Source organism: Corvus moneduloides, chromosome 10 (genome assembly GCF_009650955.1).
Source record: "Corvus moneduloides isolate bCorMon1 chromosome 10, bCorMon1.pri, whole genome shotgun sequence".
In the NCBI taxonomy this organism is placed as follows: Eukaryota; Metazoa; Chordata; class Aves; order Passeriformes; family Corvidae; genus Corvus; species Corvus moneduloides.
The window spans coordinates 188,409-208,544 of NC_045485.1; the positions used below are offsets into that span (position 1 = coordinate 188,409).

Consider the following 20,136-nt stretch of genomic DNA (forward strand, 5'->3'; position numbering starts at 1 on the left):
ACAGGGCGTGTGATGTGCAGGGCAGGGAGGGCTGGAGCAGGTAGTTGTGGCCGAGTGGTGAAGGCGATGGACTAGAAATCCATTGGGGTTTCCCCGCGCAGGTTCGAATCCTGCCAACTACGGGGTGCGTGCCCCTTTTGGGCTGCGGGCAGCTGACCACTCTGCAGCCGCGACACAGCCCCAGAGGAGGGCTCCTGCGCTTGCAGCCCCGGCTGTTCCCGCAGAGCAGCTGCAAGGGAGGAGCTGCTGGCAATGCCTTTCATGGCTTCTGAAGGGCCTTCATCAGGGCAAGGGGAAAGCCTGAGGTGCACATGTAAGGGCAGGGGGACAAAAGCCCATTGCTGCTGCAAGGTCTGTGTCCTGCAGCCAAGCCACTTGGCGTGGGGGAAGCCCTGCAAGGGAGAAGAAGCTCAGAGATGTTGTCAGCATCAATGAAGAAGGAAAGGGGAAATGCAGACAGCACCTGGAGCTGACCATTTTGTCACCTCGCATTAGCACCAAGCGTGAAAGGCAAGGACCTGCAGCTTGACAGCCTGCTTAGCACAAAGTGCCTAGAACTCAGAGCTTTTCCTTCAGGGTAACCGTGAGCAGCGTTGAGCTCAGGCACCGGAATTTGCACAGCTAAAAGAGGAGAATTTCTTCCGTTGGTAATTCTAAGCAAAGGGAGCCTGCGTCCCTCCTTGGCCAGCAAAGAACCAAACTGTCGGGCAGGTGCAGTCCCGCAGCATGCTGGGAGCAGAGCTGGATTTCTGGGCAGGGCTGCAGCCGTCAGGATGTCGCTGGATTTCAGGTGCCCCCGTCCCTAGCAAGGCCCAAGGCTGCAGCCTGCGTCCGGGATGCCTTGAGCACATGCAGCGCCAGCTTGGGTGGTCAAAGGGCAAGTGGCCGTGCAGGGCTGTGTGCGGGAGGCGTGGGAGAAGGGCAAGGCCTGGCCCTGGAGCTGTAGAGCGCATGCCCAAAGGAGATGAATTTTTGGGGGAGTCTGTTTTGTGGGGCGGGGGAGGCCAAGCGGAGAGGAAGGGAGGGAGCGAGAGCCAGCAGTGCCCAGGCAGGGTCAGGCCCGGCTGGGGGCAGTGGCAGCTGAGCCCCAGGGGGAGCAGAGTGGCGCAGCGGGAGCGTGCTGGGCCCATAACCCAGAGGTCGATGGATCGAAACCATCCTCTGCTAGGGTACTTTTTCACCGATGCTGCCCCACCCAACAGCTTTTACCCTGCTTGGCTCTAGCTCTTTGAGCAACCCTGGCCATAGCACTCCTCTTCCCTCTGCCCCCACTACCTGCTTTTGTTAGAAATGCTACAACTTTTATAATTTTTTTAACTAACTTTAGTCAGGGGTTTGTTCACCTCTGCCCAGGAGGAGGGGAATCGAAGCTTTTCTTCAAAAGACTCTGTTTACCCAGGGTTTGAGTTTTGCAGGCTGGGGCCTGGTCGGTGTCAGTCAACAAAAAGAAGATTCCCAGATTATGAGAGTTTAACATGCATCTACAGGTTGGGAGTGGCCAGAAGATACAGAGGAGATAAATGGACATTAACATTACCGCCTGGTGTGGCTGGAGACACGTGGTCTGGGAAAAGATTGATAAGAGCACCAAATTAGCATCAAGGGAAAAGGGATCGATAACCCATAGGAGATTGCATACTAAGGATTGTGTAATTTAGGTCCAATGAAGAAGAATTTCTTTGGGGTTTTCACGTAAAAATATGTGAAAAATCTGGTAAAGAACCGTGTGTGATGGAAAAATTTCCACTGCACAAACCAGACACGTGTGGATGGAATAATTTCTATTGCAAATCTTGGCCAGAATTCCATCCTGGCCAGAGTAAAGTAATGCCTAATTCTCTAGCATTGAAAAGATGTTGTTTGAGAGTTTCTGGTTTTCCCTAGGCTTTGGTGACACTTTCTCTTTGGCTTTCTCAGGCACCAACACTCCCAAAGGGCCCCTCAGCATGGCCTATGGGCAGCTGTGCAGCAGCAGGCACAGCTCCCCCCATGAGGCCCTGTGTATTATGGGCACACAGGTCTTCCTCCCTTCCCTGCAGGCAGCTCAATCCCCAGCTTCCCAGGCACAGGAGGGCACCTCCTCTAGGGGCAGAGGAGGCTCAGACTGCTCCACATGTGCTCAGCTCAAAGACCTGGGAGCTTTCTCCGTCCTCGTCTGTTTGCTGCCGTGACCATTTGTAGGGTGATCCAGGATCAGGGCCAAGCAGGTATTCCCAAGGGACACTGTATTGGCTAGAGGTGGCTGGGTGTTGGGAGTGGAGGAGACACAGGGTGCTGTGGGCACCGTCTCTCTTGGAAAACCTTTAGCGGTTGGCCTGCCCAGGACACAGCTGGTTCCTGCTGCCACCACAACTCTGAAACATCTGTGAAGCTCGTGGCACCCTCAGCACCATTGCTGGAGCACGTGAATATTCCGGATGGCGCTCCATCCTACAGAATAGCCATGGCACTGAAGAGGTTTCCTGAAAGGCCTGGGGACCACGGAGGATTCCCCAGTGAAACAGGACTTGTGTTCTACAACTGGGGGGGCTCCATTAGGAGCACCCAGCAGCGTGAGTGTGCTGAGCCCAAGTGTGAGAGCCAGAGGAGTGCAGGCACATGCCAGGAGCTGGAGCTGCGGTGTGTGAAGGGGGAGGGAGGTGTGGAAGGAGGGGGCAGCCAGTGTGAGAGGTGCAGGAGCTGGAGCCAGGCCAGGGTGTGAGGTGGCAGTGTGGGAGGCAGTGCCCGTGGGCACTGGAGGAGCAGGAGGCAGCGCAGGCTGCGGGTGGCAGGAGCGGGAAGCAGCAGCGCTGCAGGAGCCTTGCGGGGTAGTGCTTGGCAGAGCTGCCCTCCAAGCAGGTGAGCAGGGCTCGGTCATTCCTGGCCAAGGCAGACCAGCTTTTCTTCAGCCTGGCTCCACACTGCCCGGCCTCTCCTGCTCCCGAACAGCATGGTTTCTTTCCTCTGCAAGTTCTGCTCACACAGAGCAGCTGAGCTCCTGCTCCTGCTCCCCTCAGCCGGGCCTCCTGCTCGGCACTCCCGGCACCTCCCAGCCCAGCAGGCACAGACTGGCTTTGAGCCAGGTCGTCCTTGGCAAAAGCAGACTGCGGGAGCTGCTCTGGATCCTGCAGAGACTCCCAGAGAGCAAATGAGCTGCTGCAGCCAGGTGTGCAGAGATCTTGGTGGTTCTCCATGCCTGGGCATCACGCTGGGGTTGCAACAGGGCTCAGGCACTGAGCCGCCTAGCTTCTTGCTTTGTCTCCAGCGCTGCTTTGAGCAGGCATTTGGACTTGTGTCCTCCTGGGATGCCTTGCAGTGAAGTTCCTTCCGAGAAGGAAGAGTTCCCAGAGAGGGCTCTGCCCTCGTTGCTCTCCACCATGGGCAGTGAGTGAACCTCTACCCCACAGGAACTGGAGCTCAGTCGTTGCTCAGCCCTTGGTGTCTCACCTGTCCTTTCTGCTTGCCTCTCCAGCCCCTTTCCTGGGTTCCGCAGAGGGTCTTTCTTTACCTTTTGTAGAGACGGGGCAATGTTTCCCTCTTATTAGTCCTTAAGGAGCGGGGCTGGTTTGGGCTGGAGAAGAGAAGGCAAGGGGGCTTCTGCTGGGTGAAGGTGACTTGCCAAGGCCTGCCCTGAGTCTGAAAGAGCTTGCTGCAATTTGGGAAAGACAAGATTGTGTGAGGTTTTGAGCCTGGCACTTGTAAGAGAGGCCACGCCGGGCCAGCAGAAGAAGCTGTGCTGCTGCCCTGAAGGGTGGCGCGATTAGAGAGTGCCTGGAGGCCCTGCAGGAAGGCTGCACTTGGTGATGGATGTCCAAGGCGATGGAGAGACAGCCAGCCTCAGCCAGGGGCATAAGGCTGAGCAAGGCTGGGCACAGGAGCCAGAGGTCACCTATGCACGAGGTCCCATGGTGTAATGGTGAGCACTCTGGACTCTGAATCCAGTGATCTGAGTTCAAATCTCAGTGGGACCTTGGCTTTTTTCTTCCCTCAGCATGCTGACACCCTCACAGCTCTACTCTGCTCCTGGTTCACTTGTGGAATGCTCTCTGATGAATCACACAGCAGCTGAGGTGGAGATCACCCACTCAAAGTGGGTCAGGCACAGGAGGCAGCTCTGGGACTCTCTGCTTGTATGTTGGACAAATCCAATAACAGGAGACTGGGCTACACTCTTTGGGCAGCTGTTTCCACGTTGGACCATTCCCACAGTAACACCAGGTTACTCTGTGTGGCATTACTTGTATGCCCACCTTTGTCCTTTGTCCTGCTCCTTTCTTGCTCCTTTCCTCTGCGGCTTTTCCTCCCTCCCTGCCAATTTCGTTCTATTGCTCTGCAGTCAGTGCAAGGAGCTCTACCAACACTGGGCAGTGCCCCATCATTGGGTTATATTTGTTGCCATGGGAGAAGGAAGGATCTTCCCTGGTAGTGCAGGTGGTAGCTGAGGGAGGAGGAGAACAAACGACCACAACTCTCCAGCAATGCTGCACAAAGGCTTTAATGAGAAGGAGCAAAAGCAATGGCACAGAACACAGACCAAGGGACACGCGTGCAGGGAACAGGCAGGGAAAGAGATCGGCCCATTTGCCAAGGACAGAGGGCATGAGCCGCCGGCTTCAGCAGATCTGACCGCAGCGGGGGGAAGGCAGACACAGGCCTGACCCCCCCAGCCCAAGGGAGCCCCCAGAAGAGATGGGAACCCCCGCACTGCTGAGGGAGCTGCCCACAGCAGCTGACAGAGAGGATCCCACGGCTGTGCTCTGAGGGAAAGAGGTGAGGATGGGGCCCGGCATGGTCACCACCACCGGCGAAGGCTCGATGTACACCGTGGAGTCAGCGCAGCGGGCGACACAGGGCTCACTGCAGCTGCTTGCAAGGGGGGTTGGGCCACAGGGGCCGCAGGGCCGTGGGGGACAGGGTCTGCAGCAAGACATCTCTCGGCGCAGGAGGCAAAGCTGCAACACAGAGCAGGGAGCGCCAACCAGCCTCAGGATCAGTCTGTCTGTCCCTCAGCTCTCTCCAGGGACACATGCGGTCTTCAAAACACGCTCTGTACCCTCAGCTCCCACATCCCTCCTCGTGCCCTGTGAGTGGAACGGCACAGGAAGGCCGCCCCACTTCAGGAATAGGACCCAGCACAGTGGCTTTAAGGCCCCTGTGGAAAGATGGGTCACAGCCCATGTCCAGAACAGACATGGCTGTGTTAGAGATGTCCGGAGACATTTTGCTACACCACGGCAGGTGCAAATTCTGCTGGGCACATCCCCCTGCGGCTGAGCCCCATTGATCCCCTTCTGCTGGAACAAAGCCCCCTCTTCCCAGCTGTCCCCAGCCACCCCCATGGAAAGGCTGACGGCCCTTCAACAGTTCTGTGTCAGGGCCAAGCTGAGGCAGCCCAAGGATCAGCCTGGACAGCCTCCGTGACAGCAGTTCAGCCCACAGGGAGAGATGGAGTGGACTCAGGCTTACCTCGTTCCTCGAGGAAAGGCACACCAGAGAGGAGGAGGATGCAGAGCCTGGAGCAGCGCAGCCTTTTATGCCGTGTCCCAGAGCCCTGTGGGGCCACAAACATTCCTTGTTCGTGAAACATCCAAACTCCTGGGAGTGGCTACTTGCGAGGCCTTGCTGCTGATGAAGTCCCTTCGTCTTTCATCTTAAATGTTGTGCTCCCACTTCATACAACCCGGAATCCTGCAATGATTCTTAGAATCACCTGGGGATGGAATGGATCTTAAATCATCTAGCTTGAGCACCCTGAAATGGCTTCTACAACTTCTCTGGAGAACCTGTTCTAGTGTCTCACTCCTCTCAGAGGAAAGGATTCCTTCCCAATATCTAATCTAAATGTACCTGCTTTTAGTTTAAAACCAGTAGCCCTTGTCCCATCCCTACACACCCCAACCAAGTGTCCCTCCCTTTCTAAACTGAATGTCTCCTGGGAGCCCTCTCTTCTCTTTGCTGCACAACCCCAACCCTCTCAGCCTGTCCTCACAGAGCAACGGCTCCAGTTGCCCGATGGTCTTTGTGGCTCCTCTTGACCCACTGCAGCAGGTCGGTGTGTTTCTTAGGCTGTGGGTCCTAGAGCTGGACGCAGTACCCCAGCTATGGTGTCATGAGAGCCAAGTACAGCAGGACAATCCCCTCCCTCAACCTGCTGGCCTCATGGCTCTGGATGCAGCCCAGGATACGACTGGCTTTCTGCTGGCGCGTGGTGCAGGCTCATGTTCAGTATTTCAACCATCAGAACCTGCAAGCCCTTCTGTGCAGGACCACTCTCGATCTACTCATGGCCTAGCCTGTGTCCATGTTTGGGATTGCCCTGACCTTGGCACTTGACCTTGGCACTTGACCTTGTTGAACTTCATGAGATTTTCACAGACCCACCTGTCCAGCCTGTCCATGTCCCTCTGGATGGCATCCCTTTCTCTAGAGTACCAACCACTATCGCTTTCCAGGCGCTGCGGCTTTTCTGTGTCATAGCGCGAGGTGCTGCGATCTTCCAAAAGCGTCTCCTTAGCGAAGCCGCTCGGCAGGATCAGCACACACTCACACATGTGTGCATGCACAAACGCACTGATAGCTCCAGTAATATCGGTCGATGGCAAAGAGGCAGGGAGAGTCTCTGTGTAGAGTTCCATGGACGAAGGTTTATTGCAGCCGCACCATGAAGGGGTGAAGGGACGAAGACAAAAGACAATGGAGAGTCCAGGTTTAAGTACGGGAGCGTGACGAGCATCAGAGACCAATGATCTGAGGGCATGGCGGGTGGTACAAAGGCGGGACTAGGGAATGGGAGCCAATAGGAAAGCTCTAGGGGAGTGGCGATAGGCAAGGGCCAATGGGGGAACCTGGAGTGGAGAACTTTCTAGGGCATGGGACATATAAGGTAGCAAGGGGGCAGAGAGGCCAACGGCCAACCAGGAACGCAGAACTGGAGTACATTAGCATAGCAACGCAAAGCATTCTGGGAGACACTTCTTTTCTCACCCTAACCTGGAAGAATTCTCTGGTACTAGGGACTGTCTTACCAGAGGACTCTCTTTGTCTCTTGTACCACAGGCTAACCGGCCCCACAAACCACATCACTTTGCTCAGTGTCACCCACAAACCTGCTGAGGATGCCCTCAATCCCCCCCTAACACCCCTTCCACCCCCCATGTCTCCCAGCAAGCTGTTAAATATTCCTGGTCCCATCACCAAACCCTGAGAACCCACACTCATCACTGGTTGGACACTGCTCAAGTGTGACATCGAGCTCTCCACCACAAGTCCTGGAGTGCTGCCATCCATCCAATTCCATGTGCACTGACTGGCCACCCCTCATAAAATCCACGTCACTCCTATTTAGAGAGAAGGATGCAAAGAGCAGGTCCAGCAGTGCCTGTCCTCTGGTCAGGCTCTCCATCCCCTGTGCTAGGATGTTGTCCTCAACACACTCTAGTAGTTCCCAGGACTGCTGGCAGTTCCCTGTGCCGCTTTGCCAGCAGATGACTGAGTGGTTTAAGTTCCTCTCAGGACCAGGGCCAAGTGAGTGGGCTGTGTCCCAACATCAAAACAATTCGTCTGTGTCCCAGAAGCATAAGGCCAATTGGCTCAGAGGTCTGAGGCTGGAGTGGAGGAAGATTGGAGGTGGCTTTGTGTCACACGGATTGCCTTTGTCACATTGCCCTCTTCATGGGGACAGTGCCCGCCTGTCAACAGTAGAATTTAGCTATGAGAGACACCTCAAGTGAGCCCTCAAGTGCTTTTGGTGCAGATGCACAAGCCAGCCCTGAGAGGCATTTCTCCCCGGGGGTCACTTTGGCAAGGAGGAGACGGTGGGTAAGTTGAGGCGGAAGGTCAAGGCTGCACAGTCCCGTAGAGAAGAAGAGACGCACCTCTCCAGGGCTGTGGCAAAACTCAGTGGCAAAGTAGGATCACTGTGGGCCGGAGAGAAAGCTCCTCACTGAGAGGAGTGAGGACCACGAGGGCCTTGCTTTCTGTTATCAGTCTCTGCCACAGCCTGCTTTTTTCTGCCCACGAGCCTGGGGAAGAGAGGCAGATTCACAACCAAGACAAGAAAACCAAGGACTCAATAAACTGTCTCTCAAGGGACTTGTCTAAGGGAATCTCCACAGCTGTGTGTCCCTCGAAAACTAAGCAGGGCCCTCATGCATTTTACAAGCAGAGCTCTGGCCTCAGCTTGGGAAGCTGAGATCCTCTAGAGAACAAGGAAATCAACACGTAGGAAGGTGATCAAAGGCACGTGCCTACGTCTCTCCCAGAAAGACAAATGGACCCATTCTCTCACACACTAATTTTGCTCAGCGTGTCCACCCCGGAGGCCAGGATCTGCATGGTGGCCTTGGGGAAGAAGCTGAGGGCAGGGAACCCACAGCTCATGGCTCTTTTTCCTGGGGCAGGCATCCCTTTGCCCATTCAATGCATTTTGCAGTTCAAAGGGATAATGGATCAGTCTCCCAGAGCATGTGGGAATCATTGTGATGTGGAAGAGTTGGGAAAATCCATGAGCTTCAGGCAAACCTGAATCATCCTGATGTGGAAATGAGTGCACACGGTGCCCTGGACTCAGGCATTCCAGGGATACCAGAGCACATAGCCTCTTCCCTCCAAAATTTCTGCCTTTGTCGGGGGCGTTTCCAGACCTTTTAGGACCAGTCCCAAACCACCTCGTACGTCTGTGTAATCCTGTGCTGCTGCTGCTGCTGCAGCTTTCCAAAAGGCATTGCCTTTCGGTGGCTGCTCAAGGGCCCATGGGACACAGGGCAACCCAGGATAATGGAGATTAGGAGAGACCACTGGAAGTCCTCTGATCCCGCTCTGAGAAGAACAAACTTCCCAGTTGCCTGCAGAAGCTGTGGGCCTTGTGCCATTGTCCTCTGAACACTGCCACTGTCAGACAGGTCCCCGTCTCTTGGACAGCTCTTCCAGGGATGCCCTGCACCCCTGGGGAGCTAGCAGGAGATGGAAAGGGCTCCTACAGCTGATCTTCCCAGGTCCTCGAGGGGGACGACCACCAGGAGATGACATTGAGGCTGCCTGCACTGGTGAGCACATGCCACATGGCAGCCTGGAGAGAACAGGGCCAGGTATGTGCAGGGAATGCCACCTGCTCCGCATTGCACTCTCAGGCCAGTGACAAGGAACCCCCCTTTGGGGCAGAAGGGCTGGAAAGCAGAGAGAAAGTCTGTCCCAAGAGAGCTTTCACTCTAAGTCCTCTGGGGAGCTTTCACCCCTAATCCTGAGAGTTGCTTACTGTCCATCTCCAGATCCCACCCCACAAGCCTGGGATCTGATCACCCCGTGGATGGTGCCCTTTCCTTGGCACTGCAGAAGCCACATCTGGGTTGGTGTCCCCATTTGGTGTCCCCAGGGACAAGGGAGGTGGTGGTGATCTCTTATGGCAGAGGGCCAGGCAGAACATAAGGGCTGCAGCACCCGACGTATGGGGGGAGGCGGAGGGCACTGTGCTTGTGCAACCTGGTGAAGATGAGCAAGGTGTGGAGGGGGGCATGGAGCTGCTGTCTCCACCACCTCCTGGAGGTTCTGGAGAGAATGAAGCCAAACTCTCCTGAGAGGTGCACTGCCAAAGGGCAAGAGGCAGCAATCGCAAATTGCAAGAAAAGAAATCCCAGGGCTCCCTGGGGGAAGACAAGGGACAGGCCTGGGAGAGCTGCACAAGGGACAGTGACCTCTTTCTTGAGCTGTGTCCGTGCTTAGAAGTCAGCAGGACAAAGGCCCAGAGCCTGCTGGGGAACCGGGGCAGTTTGGTCTGCCCTGAGCAGTTGATAGGAGCACAATACCTCTAGAGCTCTATCCCGACCTGCTGGGGTGGATCTGGGGTACTCTGAGTCACTACGGCCCTTGAGCAGCCACCAAAAGGCACATCTCCACGCCTTGGGAGACAGCAAATGCAGGACATTGCAGAGAAGCACCAGGTGATCCAGGAATGGGGATAAGAGGTGGGGAAATGCCCTTCATGGCAGCAGAACATTGAGGATATGAGCTCTGTTAACCCTTGAACGCCTGAGTCTGCGGCACCCAGTCCACTGAATTCCACACTGGGTGACTCAGGTTTGCCTGGAGCTCAGGGATTTTCCCAACTCTTCCACATCACAATGACACCCACGGGCTCTGGGAGACTGATCCAGTGTGCCTTTGAAACGTAAAACGTATGGAATGGGAAACCCCACTCCTGACCCAGCAAAAAGAGCTGTGAGCTTTGGGCTCCCTGCCCTAAGCCTTTCCCCAAAGCCGCCATCCCGGTCTCTGGCCTCTGGGATGAACATGCTGAGCAAAACAGGTCAATGTGGCTGTGGGTCTCTTTCAGGGAAGGACACGGCATCTCTTTGATCACAAAACCAGGCCGTGGTACAGCCTGTGGACCGTAAGCAAATCCCTATGGCTGTCACTCAGGCCTGCAGGGGACATCCTTCCAGCTGAACATGGGCTTTGCTTGCCACTGAGCTTTGCCACCTCCCTGCAGAGCTGGGTCTCTTCCCCACTATGGGATTGTGCAGTGTTGACTTTCTGCCTCAACTGAGCCACAGTCTTCTGGACATCTGTGATGACCCGTGGAAGTAGTGACTCTCAGGATTAGCCTGAGTGCCTGCACTGAAAGCTCCTGAGAGCTGACCTGGGGTGTCTCTCATGGCTGAATTTAACTGTAACTGGAGCCAAATTAACCATCAAGAAGAACAAGTGACAGAAGCAATAGACACTACGCAAATCCATTTAAACTCACCTTATGCACTGGCCTGGGAACTCCAAGTCAAGTGGCCTTAGGAAGCTGGGACACAGATGAATCATTTCCTTGTTGGCTGGTGTGAAACTGGAGAAAAATGCCTGAGATGAAAGAGGCATGGACTTCACCAGCAGCAAGGCCTCGCAAGTAGCCACTCCCAGGAGTTTGGATGTTTTGCGAACAAAGAATGTTTGTGGCCCTACAGGGCTCTGGGACACGGCATAAAAGGCTGCGCTGCTCCAGGTTCTGCATCCTCCTCCTCTCTGGTGTGCCTTTCCTCGAGGAACGAGGTAAGCCTGAGTCCACTCCATCTCTCCCTGTGGGCTGAACTGCTGTCACGGAGGCTGTCCAGGCTGATCCTTGGGCTGCCTCAGCTTGGCCCTGACACAGAACTGTTGAAGGGCCGTCAGCCTTTCCATGGGGGTGGCTGGGGACAGCTGGGAAGAGGGGGCTTTGTTCCAGCAGAAGGGGATCAATGGGGCTCAGCCGCAGGGGGATGTGCCCAGCAGAATTTGCACCTGCCGTGGTGTAGCAAAATGTCTCCGGACATCTCTAACACAGCCATGTCTGTTCTGGACATGGGCTGTGACCCGTCTTTCCACAGGGGCCTTAAAGCCACTGTGCTGGGTCCTATTCCTGAAGTGGGGCGGCCTTCCTGTGCCGTTCCACTCACAGGGCACGAGGAGGGATGTGGGAGCTGAGGGCACAGAGCGTGTTTTGAAGACCGCATGTGTCCCTGGAGAGAGCTGAGGGACAGACAGACTGATCCTGAGGCTGGTTGGCGCTCCCTGCTCTGTGTTGCAGCTTTGCCTCCTGTGCCGAGAGATGTCTTGCTGCAGACCCTGTCCCCCACGGCCCTGCGGCCCCTGTGGCCCAACCCCCCTTGCAAGCAGCTGCAGTGAGCCCTGTGTCGCCCGCTGCGCTGACTCCACGGTGTACATCGAGCCTTCGCCGGTGGTGGTGACCATGCCGGGCCCCATCCTCACCTCTTTCCCTCAGAGCACAGCCGTGGGATCCTCTCTGTCAGCTGCTGTGGGCAGCTCCCTCAGCAGTGCGGGGGTTCCCATCTCTTCTGGGGGCTCCCTTGGGCTGGGGGGGTCAGGCCTGTGTCTGCCTTTCCCCCGCTGCGGTCAGATCTGCTGAAGCCGGGGGCTCATCCCCTCTGTCCTTGGCAAATGGGCCGATCTCTTTCCCTGCCTGTTCCCCGCACACGTGTCCCTTGGTCTGTGTTCTGTGCCGCTGCTTTTGCTCCTTCTCATTAAAGCCTTTGTGCAGCATTGCTGGAGAGTTGTGGTCGTTTGTTCTCCTCCTCCCTCAGCTACCACCTGCACTACCAGGGAAGATCCTTCCTTCTCCCATGGCAACAAATATAACCCAATGATGGGGCACTGCCCAGTGTTGGTAGAGCTCCTTGCACTGACTGCAGAGCAATAGAACGAAATTGGCAGGGAGGGAGGAAAAGCCGCAGAGGAAAGGAGCAAGAAAGGAGCAGGACAAAGGACAAAGGTGGGCATACAAGTAATGCCACACAGAGTAACCTGGTGTTACTGTGGGAATGGTCCAACGTGGAAACAGCTGCCCAAAGAGTGTAGCCCAGTCTCCTGTTATTGGATTTGTCCAACATACAAGCAGAGAGTCCCAGAGCTGCCTCCTGTGCCTGACCCACTTTGAGTGGGTGATCTCCACCTCAGCTGCTGTGTGATTCATCAGAGAGCATTCCACAAGTGAACCAGGAGCAGAGTAGAGCTGTGAGGGTGTCAGCATGCTGAGGGAAGAAAAAAGCCAAGGTCCCACTGAGATTTGAACTCAGATCACTGGATTCAGAGTCCAGAGTGCTCACCATTACACCATGGGACCTCGTGCATAGGTGACCTCTGGCTCCTGTGCCCAGCCTTGCTCAGCCTTATGCCCCTGGCTGAGGCTGGCTGTCTCTCCATCGCCTTGGACATCCATCACCAAGTGCAGCCTTCCTGCAGGGCCTCCAGGCACTCTCTAATCGCGCCACCCTTCAGGGCAGCAGCACAGCTTCTTCTGCTGGCCCGGCGTGGCCTCTCTTACAAGTGCCAGGCTCAAAACCTCACACAATCTTGTCTTTCCCAAATTGCAGCAAGCTCTTTCGGACTCAGGGCAGGCCTTGGCAAGTCACCTTCACCCAGCAGAAGCCCCCTTGCCTTCTCTTCTCCAGCCCAAACCAGCCCCGCTCCTTAAGGACTAATAAGAGGGAAACATTGCCCCGTCTCTACAAAAGGTAAAGAAAGACCCTCTGCGGAACCCAGGAAAGGGGCTGGAGAGGCAAGCAGAAAGGACAGGTGAGACACCAAGGGCTGAGCAACGACTGAGCTCCAGTTCCTGTGGGGTAGAGGTTCACTCACTGCCCATGGTGGAGAGCAACGAGGGCAGAGCCCTCTCTGGGAACTCTTCCTTCTCGGAAGGAACTTCACTGCAAGGCATCCCAGGAGGACACAAGTCCAAATGCCTGCTCAAAGCAGCGCTGGAGACAAAGCAAGAAGCTAGGCGGCTCAGTGCCTGAGCCCTGTTGCAACCCCAGCGTGATGCCCAGGCATGGAGAACCACCAAGATCTCTGCACACCTGGCTGCAGCAGCTCATTTGCTCTCTGGGAGTCTCTGCAGGATCCAGAGCAGCTCCCGCAGTCTGCTTTTGCCAAGGACGACCTGGCTCAAAGCCAGTCTGTGCCTGCTGGGCTGGGAGGTGCCGGGAGTGCCGAGCAGGAGGCCTGGCTGAGGGGAGCAGGAGCAGGAGCTCAGCTGCTCTGTGTGAGCAGAACTTGCAGAGGAAAGAAACCATGCTGTTCGGGAGCAGGAGAGGCCGGGCAGTGTGGAGCCAGGCTGAAGAAAAGCTGGTCTGCCTTGGCCAGGAATGACCGAGCCCTGCTCACCTGCTTGGAGGGCAGCTCTGCCAAGCACTACCCCGCAAGGCTCCTGCAGCGCTGCTGCTTCCCGCTCCTGCCACCCGCAGCCTGCGCTGCCTCCTGCTCCTCCAGTGCCCACGGGCACTGCCTCCCACACTGCCACCTCACACCCTGGCCTGGCTCCAGCTCCTGCACCTCTCACACTGGCTGCCCCCTCCTTCCACACCTCCCTCCCCCTTCACACACCGCAGCTCCAGCTCCTGGCATGTGCCTGCGCTCCTCTGGCTCTCACACTTGGGCTCGGCCAACTCATGCTGCTGGGTGCTCCTAATGGAGCCCCCCCAGTTGTAGAACACAAGTTCTGTTTCACTGGGGAATCCTCCGTGGTCCCCAGGCCTTTCAGGAAACCAGTGCCATGGCTATTCTGTAGGATGGAGCGCCATCCGGAATATTCACGTGCTCCAGCAATGGTGCTGAGGGTGCCACGAGCTTCACAGATGTTTCAGAGTTGTGGTGGCAGCAGGAACCAGCTGTGTCCTGGGCAGGCCAACCGCTAAAGGTTTTCCAAGAGAGACGGTGCCCACAGTACCCTGTGTCTCCTCCACTCCCAACACCCAGCCATCTCTAGCCAATACAGTGTCCCTTGGGAATACCTGCTTGGCCCTGATCCTGGATCACCCTACAAATGGTCACGGCAGCAAACAGACGAGGACGGAGAAAGCTCCCAGGTCTTTGAGCTGAGCACACTGGTCTTTCGTACACGCAGAGCAGCCTGAGCCTCCTCTGCCCCTGCATGGCCCTGGAGGTGCCCTCCTGTGCCTGGGAAGCTGGGGATTGAGCTGCCTGCAGGGGAGGGAGGAAGACCTGTGTGCCCATAATACGCAGGGCCTCATGGGGGGAGCTGTGCCTATTGCTCCACAGCCACCTTGGACCACGCCAGGTGTCAGGGCCAGAGGGTGCCCAGAGAGCTCAAGCCCAGCAGGGTAAAAGTTGTTGGGAAAGCAGCACTGGTGAAAGAATGCTCTAGCAGAGGATGTTTTCAATTCATCAACCTCTGGGTTATGGTCCCGGCACTCTCCCACTGCGCCACTCTGCTCCTGCCAGGTTTAACTGTCACCACCCCCAGTCCGGCCTGATGCTGCCTGGCACTGCCGGCCCTTCCTCCCTCCCTTCCTCTCTGTCCATCCCTGGACACACTTTTGTCATTCCTAGATGTAGGAACCCACAGTGCCAAGAATATTTCTCTGCCTGTTTTTAAGGGTTCTTACCCCGCTGAACAACACTGTTTTAACCTCCAACCTTGGAAAAAATTACCAACGATCAGACAGGAACTAGAAAATACAGTGGTGTGAATTAGGTGATAGACTGCTATGTAAGATTGTCACAGGGTGAAAAATTTAGAGGTTTTAGGCTTATCTTTGTAGTAAGATAAGAGTAAAAAATATCAAAATGGAGGATTGTTGTTTTTCTCTAAACCTTCTTCTCTTTCTTCTACTACTCCATGTTCGGCAGTAAAAGTAGTTTGGAATGATTGGATAGAGAATTCTGCAGTTCCTGCCCATGTTACTGAATAATTGGTAGGAAAGTGAAAATAATGTACATTTTTAGTAACTATTGGTTAAATTATCTTTAAAAGGCCGTGTAAATCTTCATAATTAGACTTCACTCCCGCTTTCAGGGCTCTATGTTGTATCTGGGTAATGCTAGTGGCTCTGTTCCTCTGATAAGACTTAATAAACAACTATCCGGCAGCATTGAAACTCAAGGAAAAGTCTTGGTTTATCTTTGAAACTCCTTGCAAGGACTTTTAGAAAATTCTTTCCCATCAGGAGGGATTTGATTTATGGCACAGTTCAGTGTCACTAGACAGGTTAAGCTTTCTGAATGAACTCTTTACAGGATTTTAGACCCTTGCCAGTGATAACTGGTTCTGCCCAAACCCTCTGAAGTGTATAATTTTTTACACATTTAATACGGCAATCAAGAAAGAGCATCTATCCAGTGACTGGATTCTTCTGGTGGTGGTCTGACAGCATGCTGGCAAGTTGTCAAAAGTGTTTGTGCGGAATTATGCTCCTGTTTGCAAAATGCAGTCACAGCTTGCTGTAAACTGTCAATCCCAATGGCTGATGATATGGCTCCCATTTATGCTTTTGAAAATTGGACCAAATACTTAGCAGTGATGTTAAGAATATAGAGCATTGCAATATGATACCAATTATGTAACCCTAAATATTGCAAGAAATAGTATAACAAATACTTGTCTTACAGACCTGGGTTTTTTTTCCCTGCTTTTATCCAATTTATTCTAGAAATGGGAAATTTCTTTTGGTAGATGTCTGCTTGTCTGCTGCTCATCTGAAGCACTTCCCATGATGGCATAGAAATTCAGTTTAAAACACAGGCGAAAAACTAAGTGACATGAATTCAAGACTGAAATATTCAACACTGAATCAACTCCAGCAAAGTCAAGCTTTGTATCCTGGAAAAACAAGTCAAACTAGCGGTACAAAAGAAAACTCTTGTACCAGCTGGGAAATGTCACAGAGAAAACCCTAGTGTTCTCCTATTGTGAAAGGTTTGACTTGCACCCACCTCCCTGACTGTGCTCCAGGCAGGTCTGATGCTGCTTCTGCTCTGTCCTGAGCTCTGGCTTTCTCATTTGTGTGAATTCTCTCATTTGTGTAAATTCTCTCATTCCTGTGCATGCAAATGTCTGGTGGCCTGACTTTGCTGGGTGCCAGGCTCTCACCCAGTGCTCTCTCACTCCAGCTCCTCAGGAGGTCAGGACAGGGGAAAAAAATGAGATGAAAAACCTCATGGGTCAACATAAAGACAGGGAGATCATTGACCATCACAGGTAAACCTAAACCCCACTGATTTGGGGAAAAATTAACTTACTTCCTTGCCAATCAAAATAGATTGGATGGTGAAAAATAGACACAACTAAAACACCTTCCCCCAACCCTCCTTATTCTTCCCAGGCTCAACTTCACTCCTGCATATATACTTTACTCTTTCCATATCTTCTACCTCCTCCCAGCCCCAGGCTGTTCACAGGGTAAGAGGAATGGGGGGTTGCAATCAATTCATAACAGTTTGCCTCTGCAGCTCTTTCCTCTTTACACTTTCCCCCTCCTGCTCCAGTGTGGGTCCCCTATGGGGGCTCAAATATCATAATCTCAGACATTACCTGTGCTGCAGTTTAAAGTTGTAACTTTTTTATTACTTAATGACCTACAGTAGTGGGAAAGCATTGCAAGAGATAAAAGTCACCCCAGCAGGAACAGGTTCAGACTCCCTACCCTGAGGCCAAGACTTACTTGAACAGCATTAATAGTTTATCAGGGTTTAAATGGGATCAGCATAGCAAGTGTTCCAAGGAATCCATCCCCTGCTTTTCTCCAGGTGATTTTCTTGTTTAAATCTTCAGTAGTAACTCAGAGCCAGCCTAAGAAGCTGATGCTGTGTGGAGCCTGTAGGAAGGGGACAACAGACTTCCTATACAACAGAGGGCTTCCAAGAAAGTAAGACATTGACCTATTGGAACAAGTCCAAAGGAGGCCACTAAGTTGATCCCTGGGCTGGAGCTCCTCTGCTCTGGAGACAAGCTGGGAGAGCTGGGGCTGTTCAAGCTGGAGTAGAGAAGACCCAGGGGAGTCCTTAGAGTCCCTTACAGTGCCTAAAGGAGCTATAGGAGAGCTTAAGAGGGACTTCAGATAATGGTCTGGAGTGACAGAACAAGGGGAGATTGTCTTTAGCTGAAGAAGATTAAGTTTATATTAGATACAAGGAAGAAATCCTTTACTATAAGGGTGGTGAAGTCCTCACACAGGTTGCCCAGAGAAGCTGTGGCTGCCCCATCCCTGGAAGTGTTCAAGGCCAGGTTGGATGGGGCTTGGAGCAACCTGGGATAGTGGAAGGTGTCCCTGCCCATGGCAGGTGGTGGCATGGGATGACCTTTAAGGTCCCTTCCCACCCAAACCAATCTGTGATTCTATGATTCAATGGTATTAGAAGTGACCAGCAACAAAGTTTTGTTGTCAGCATTGCTACCCTTTACCTATTGCTGTCTGTTTCTTTCTGAGCCGGTATAATCCTTCCACTTTGGAGGTATTCCTGTGTTCTGATTAAAATCAGAACTTAAAATGGCTACTTAAGAAGTAGCCATTTATATTTCAATTAATTGTTGACTATTAGTCGTCATTACAGAGAGCAATTACAGAGGAATTCCAAAAGAATGATTTACCTCATCCATGAGATAAATGTGAAGAAAATATCTATTTCTCTCCAGTGGTTGCAGATTAATCTTCACTAGGTAAAAGGTAGATTTATGCATTCCATACTTTCAAAGCCAGACATGATATGGTTGTTTTAATACTTAATTACACAGTTTGCATTGATTACCTCTATCTGAATGCCTCTTTCTTAGAGAAGGGCCTAAGATATTTTTTTAATTAATAACAAAATCACCAAGAAAATATGGAGTCATAAAGGGAAAGATAAATAAATAAATCAGCAAAATGTGAGCAAATGAGGTGACTATTTGCTTGTTTCTTTCTCCCTAAATGATTGTAGAAAAACTAAGTATTTTATCCTAGCCTTTTTTTCAGATGAGTATGTGGGTGTTTTGTTCATAGTGAATCAGGAGCTGTGGAGTCCCTCAAGACAGAGAGACCTTACAAATAGATCTGGATAGACCAGAGAGCTGGACAACCACCAACTGGATGACATTCAACAACAATTCAGGGTTCTCCACCTGGAGCAAGGTAATCCTCGGGGATTAGAGTCTGGAGAGCAGTCCTGTGGAAAGAGATCTGGGGGTTGGGTTAATGGAATCTTGAGCATGATCCAGCAGTGCCCTGGCAGCCAGGAGGCATCTAAAGCTGTCAGAGAGCAGCCAAAAGGGGGACATGTAGATGGTGAAGGGTCTGGAGAAGCCACACAAGGGGTGGCTAAGAGCACTTGTCTTGTTCAGCCTGGAGGAGACTGAGAGCAGAGCTTGTGGCACTCTGCACCTTCCTCAAAGCGTGCAGTGGACAGGGAGGTGCTGATATCTGTGACCAGTGACAAGAGCCAAGGAAATGGCTGGAGTTGTGCCAGGGGAGGGTTAGGTCGGATATCAGGAAAAGGTTCTCCCCCCAGAGGGTGGTCAGGCACTGAGCAGGCTCCCCAGGTCATGGCACCAAGGCTGCCAGAGCTCCAGTAACAGCTAGACAATGCTCTAGTCATTTTAGGTCATTCAGCAAGGAGCAGGAGTTGGACTTGATAATCCTTATGGCTATCTTCTGACTTAAGATATTCTGTGATTCATTTTCAAAATGAACCTACCTCTGCTTCTTGAAAGGCCTTTTTTATTATTATTTGAAAATTGCTTTCCTTAAAGGGAAAAAATACACCGAAAATATTCTAATGATGCTAAAAAAATAAAAATAAAATGAAAACACTAATGCCAAGTTCAAAATAAAGTTTTTATTTTACCAGATATCCGTCCTCCACTGCTTTGCTTTTATTGTATTGGTTGTTTAAATCTGCTTTAGCTGGATCAGAACTTCCCACTACTCCTTGATGGAGTTTTTTAACTCACTGGGCAAAATAAAACCCTGGTCATGTATAGGAGAAGTGTCTATGAAGGATGTCTGGACTTCAGGCAGCTCTCTTGAAAGCTGTTTATTGAATAGGTGAAGTTACAGCATTTCAGGGAGCGGGTATCCAGAGCCAGCCCTACAGCTGCCAGCTCCAGCTGTAGGCATACCTGAAGCCGCTTTCTGTTCAAGTTACAAAACATTTTATACTTTTCTTTGCTGAGTATCTTAACACATAACAACCAATAAGCACCACACACAATACCTTTACATTTGCCTATAGCCTATCATAGCTACTACCATCACCATATTATAGTCATTATTATCCAATCACAAGAGTAAGTTACAATTTAAGCTTACAATGGGAAATTCTCAGACCTCTCTTCTTCTTGCTACATCGACATTTCTTGTTTGCCTGCAATATCTCTCTTTTTGGTAAAAACATGTTTTCTATTTACTTATGCTCTTCTTGAGACTTATTTACTTGGTGAAAAACATGTCTTTGTTTGTAGTCACATACCTTTGCCCTAATCATAAAAATCTCCTTCCAACTCATCTCCAACCTTTGCCTTCTCAGTTATTCAGTGCTCAGTGTTTCTGCAAAACATCTTTTACTCTATATCAAAACTTGCTTTCATTTCTATCTCATCCTCAGTTTCTACATTCAGAGATCTTTCTGCCAAGCCTACATACCTGTGAAACTTTCTTACCAAACTTTCATCCTCCCCAACAGTCACGTTCACAAAGGCAGTTAAAAGTGTATTCCTCTGGAAACCTTATAATACCTATTTATGAGCAATCACAAATGGCTCTCTAAAAGCAATAAATAAACATACATAAATCATGATCGTGGACATTGGTGTCAGTAAGGGTAGTTGGGTGCACAAATGGAACAAAGAATAGGAGCAGACTTCTTGGGCTGAGTTAAGGTATTATTCATGGACCTTCAGTAACAAAAATG

At 52.3% G+C, this 20,136-nt stretch overlaps 1 protein-coding gene, 1 long non-coding RNA gene and 4 other non-coding genes across 7 annotated transcripts; 4 read left to right on the forward strand and 2 right to left on the reverse strand.

Annotated features, from left to right (window-relative positions):
- The first annotated feature begins 40 nt into the window (after positions 1 to 40).
- TRNAS-AGA lies at positions 41 to 122 on the forward strand. The gene has a single exon. It is a non-coding gene; the product is annotated as a tRNA-Ser (tRNA).
- Positions 123 to 1,095: 973 nt separating this feature from the next.
- TRNAM-CAU lies at positions 1,096 to 1,167 on the forward strand. Its single transcript has one exon. It is a non-coding gene; the product is annotated as a tRNA-Met (tRNA).
- Positions 1,168 to 3,878: 2,711 nt separating this feature from the next.
- On the forward strand, positions 3,879 to 3,950 carry TRNAQ-CUG. The gene has a single exon. It is a non-coding gene; the product is annotated as a tRNA-Gln (tRNA).
- A 500-nt stretch (positions 3,951 to 4,450) lies between these two features.
- LOC116449058 lies at positions 4,451 to 6,629 on the reverse strand. Of its 2 annotated transcripts, none has more exons than XR_004242219.1 (3): positions 6,361 to 6,375; positions 5,446 to 5,689; positions 4,451 to 4,931 (listed from the first exon to the last, which is right to left on the reverse strand). XR_004242219.1 is itself a non-coding variant. In XM_032120217.1 (3 exons), the coding sequence occupies exons 1-3, from the start codon at positions 6,612 to 6,614 to the stop codon at positions 4,593 to 4,595; spliced, it is 678 nt and encodes a 225-aa protein (XP_031976108.1). In that variant the 5' UTR covers positions 6,615 to 6,629; the 3' UTR covers positions 4,451 to 4,592. The 2 variants fall into 2 exon arrangements, 1 of the variants encoding a protein (XP_031976108.1); XM_032120217.1 differs by having other exon boundaries at positions 5,446 to 5,530; positions 6,361 to 6,629.
- Positions 6,630 to 10,924: 4,295 nt separating this feature from the next.
- LOC116449066 lies at positions 10,925 to 11,999 on the forward strand. The gene is made up of 2 exons (XR_004242222.1): positions 10,925 to 11,010; positions 11,525 to 11,999. It is a non-coding gene; the product is annotated as an uncharacterized LOC116449066 (long non-coding RNA).
- Positions 12,000 to 12,505: 506 nt separating this feature from the next.
- TRNAQ-CUG lies at positions 12,506 to 12,577 on the reverse strand. Its single transcript has one exon. It is a non-coding gene; the product is annotated as a tRNA-Gln (tRNA).
- Between the last annotated feature and the right edge of the window lie 7,559 nt (positions 12,578 to 20,136).

Coding starts and splice junctions, on each gene's coding strand:
- LOC116449058 (XM_032120217.1), bottom strand. CDS start 6,614: ATGGAACTCTACACAGAGACTCTCCCTGCCTCTTTGCCATCGACCGAT. Junction 5,531..6,360: donor GACATGGACAGGCTGGACAG/GTGGGTCTGTGA, acceptor GTGGCCCCACAG/GGCTCTGGGACACGGCATAA. Junction 4,932..5,445: donor GCCTTTCCTCGAGGAACGAG/GTAAGCCTGAGT, acceptor TCTGTGTTGCAG/CTTTGCCTCCTGCGCCGAGA.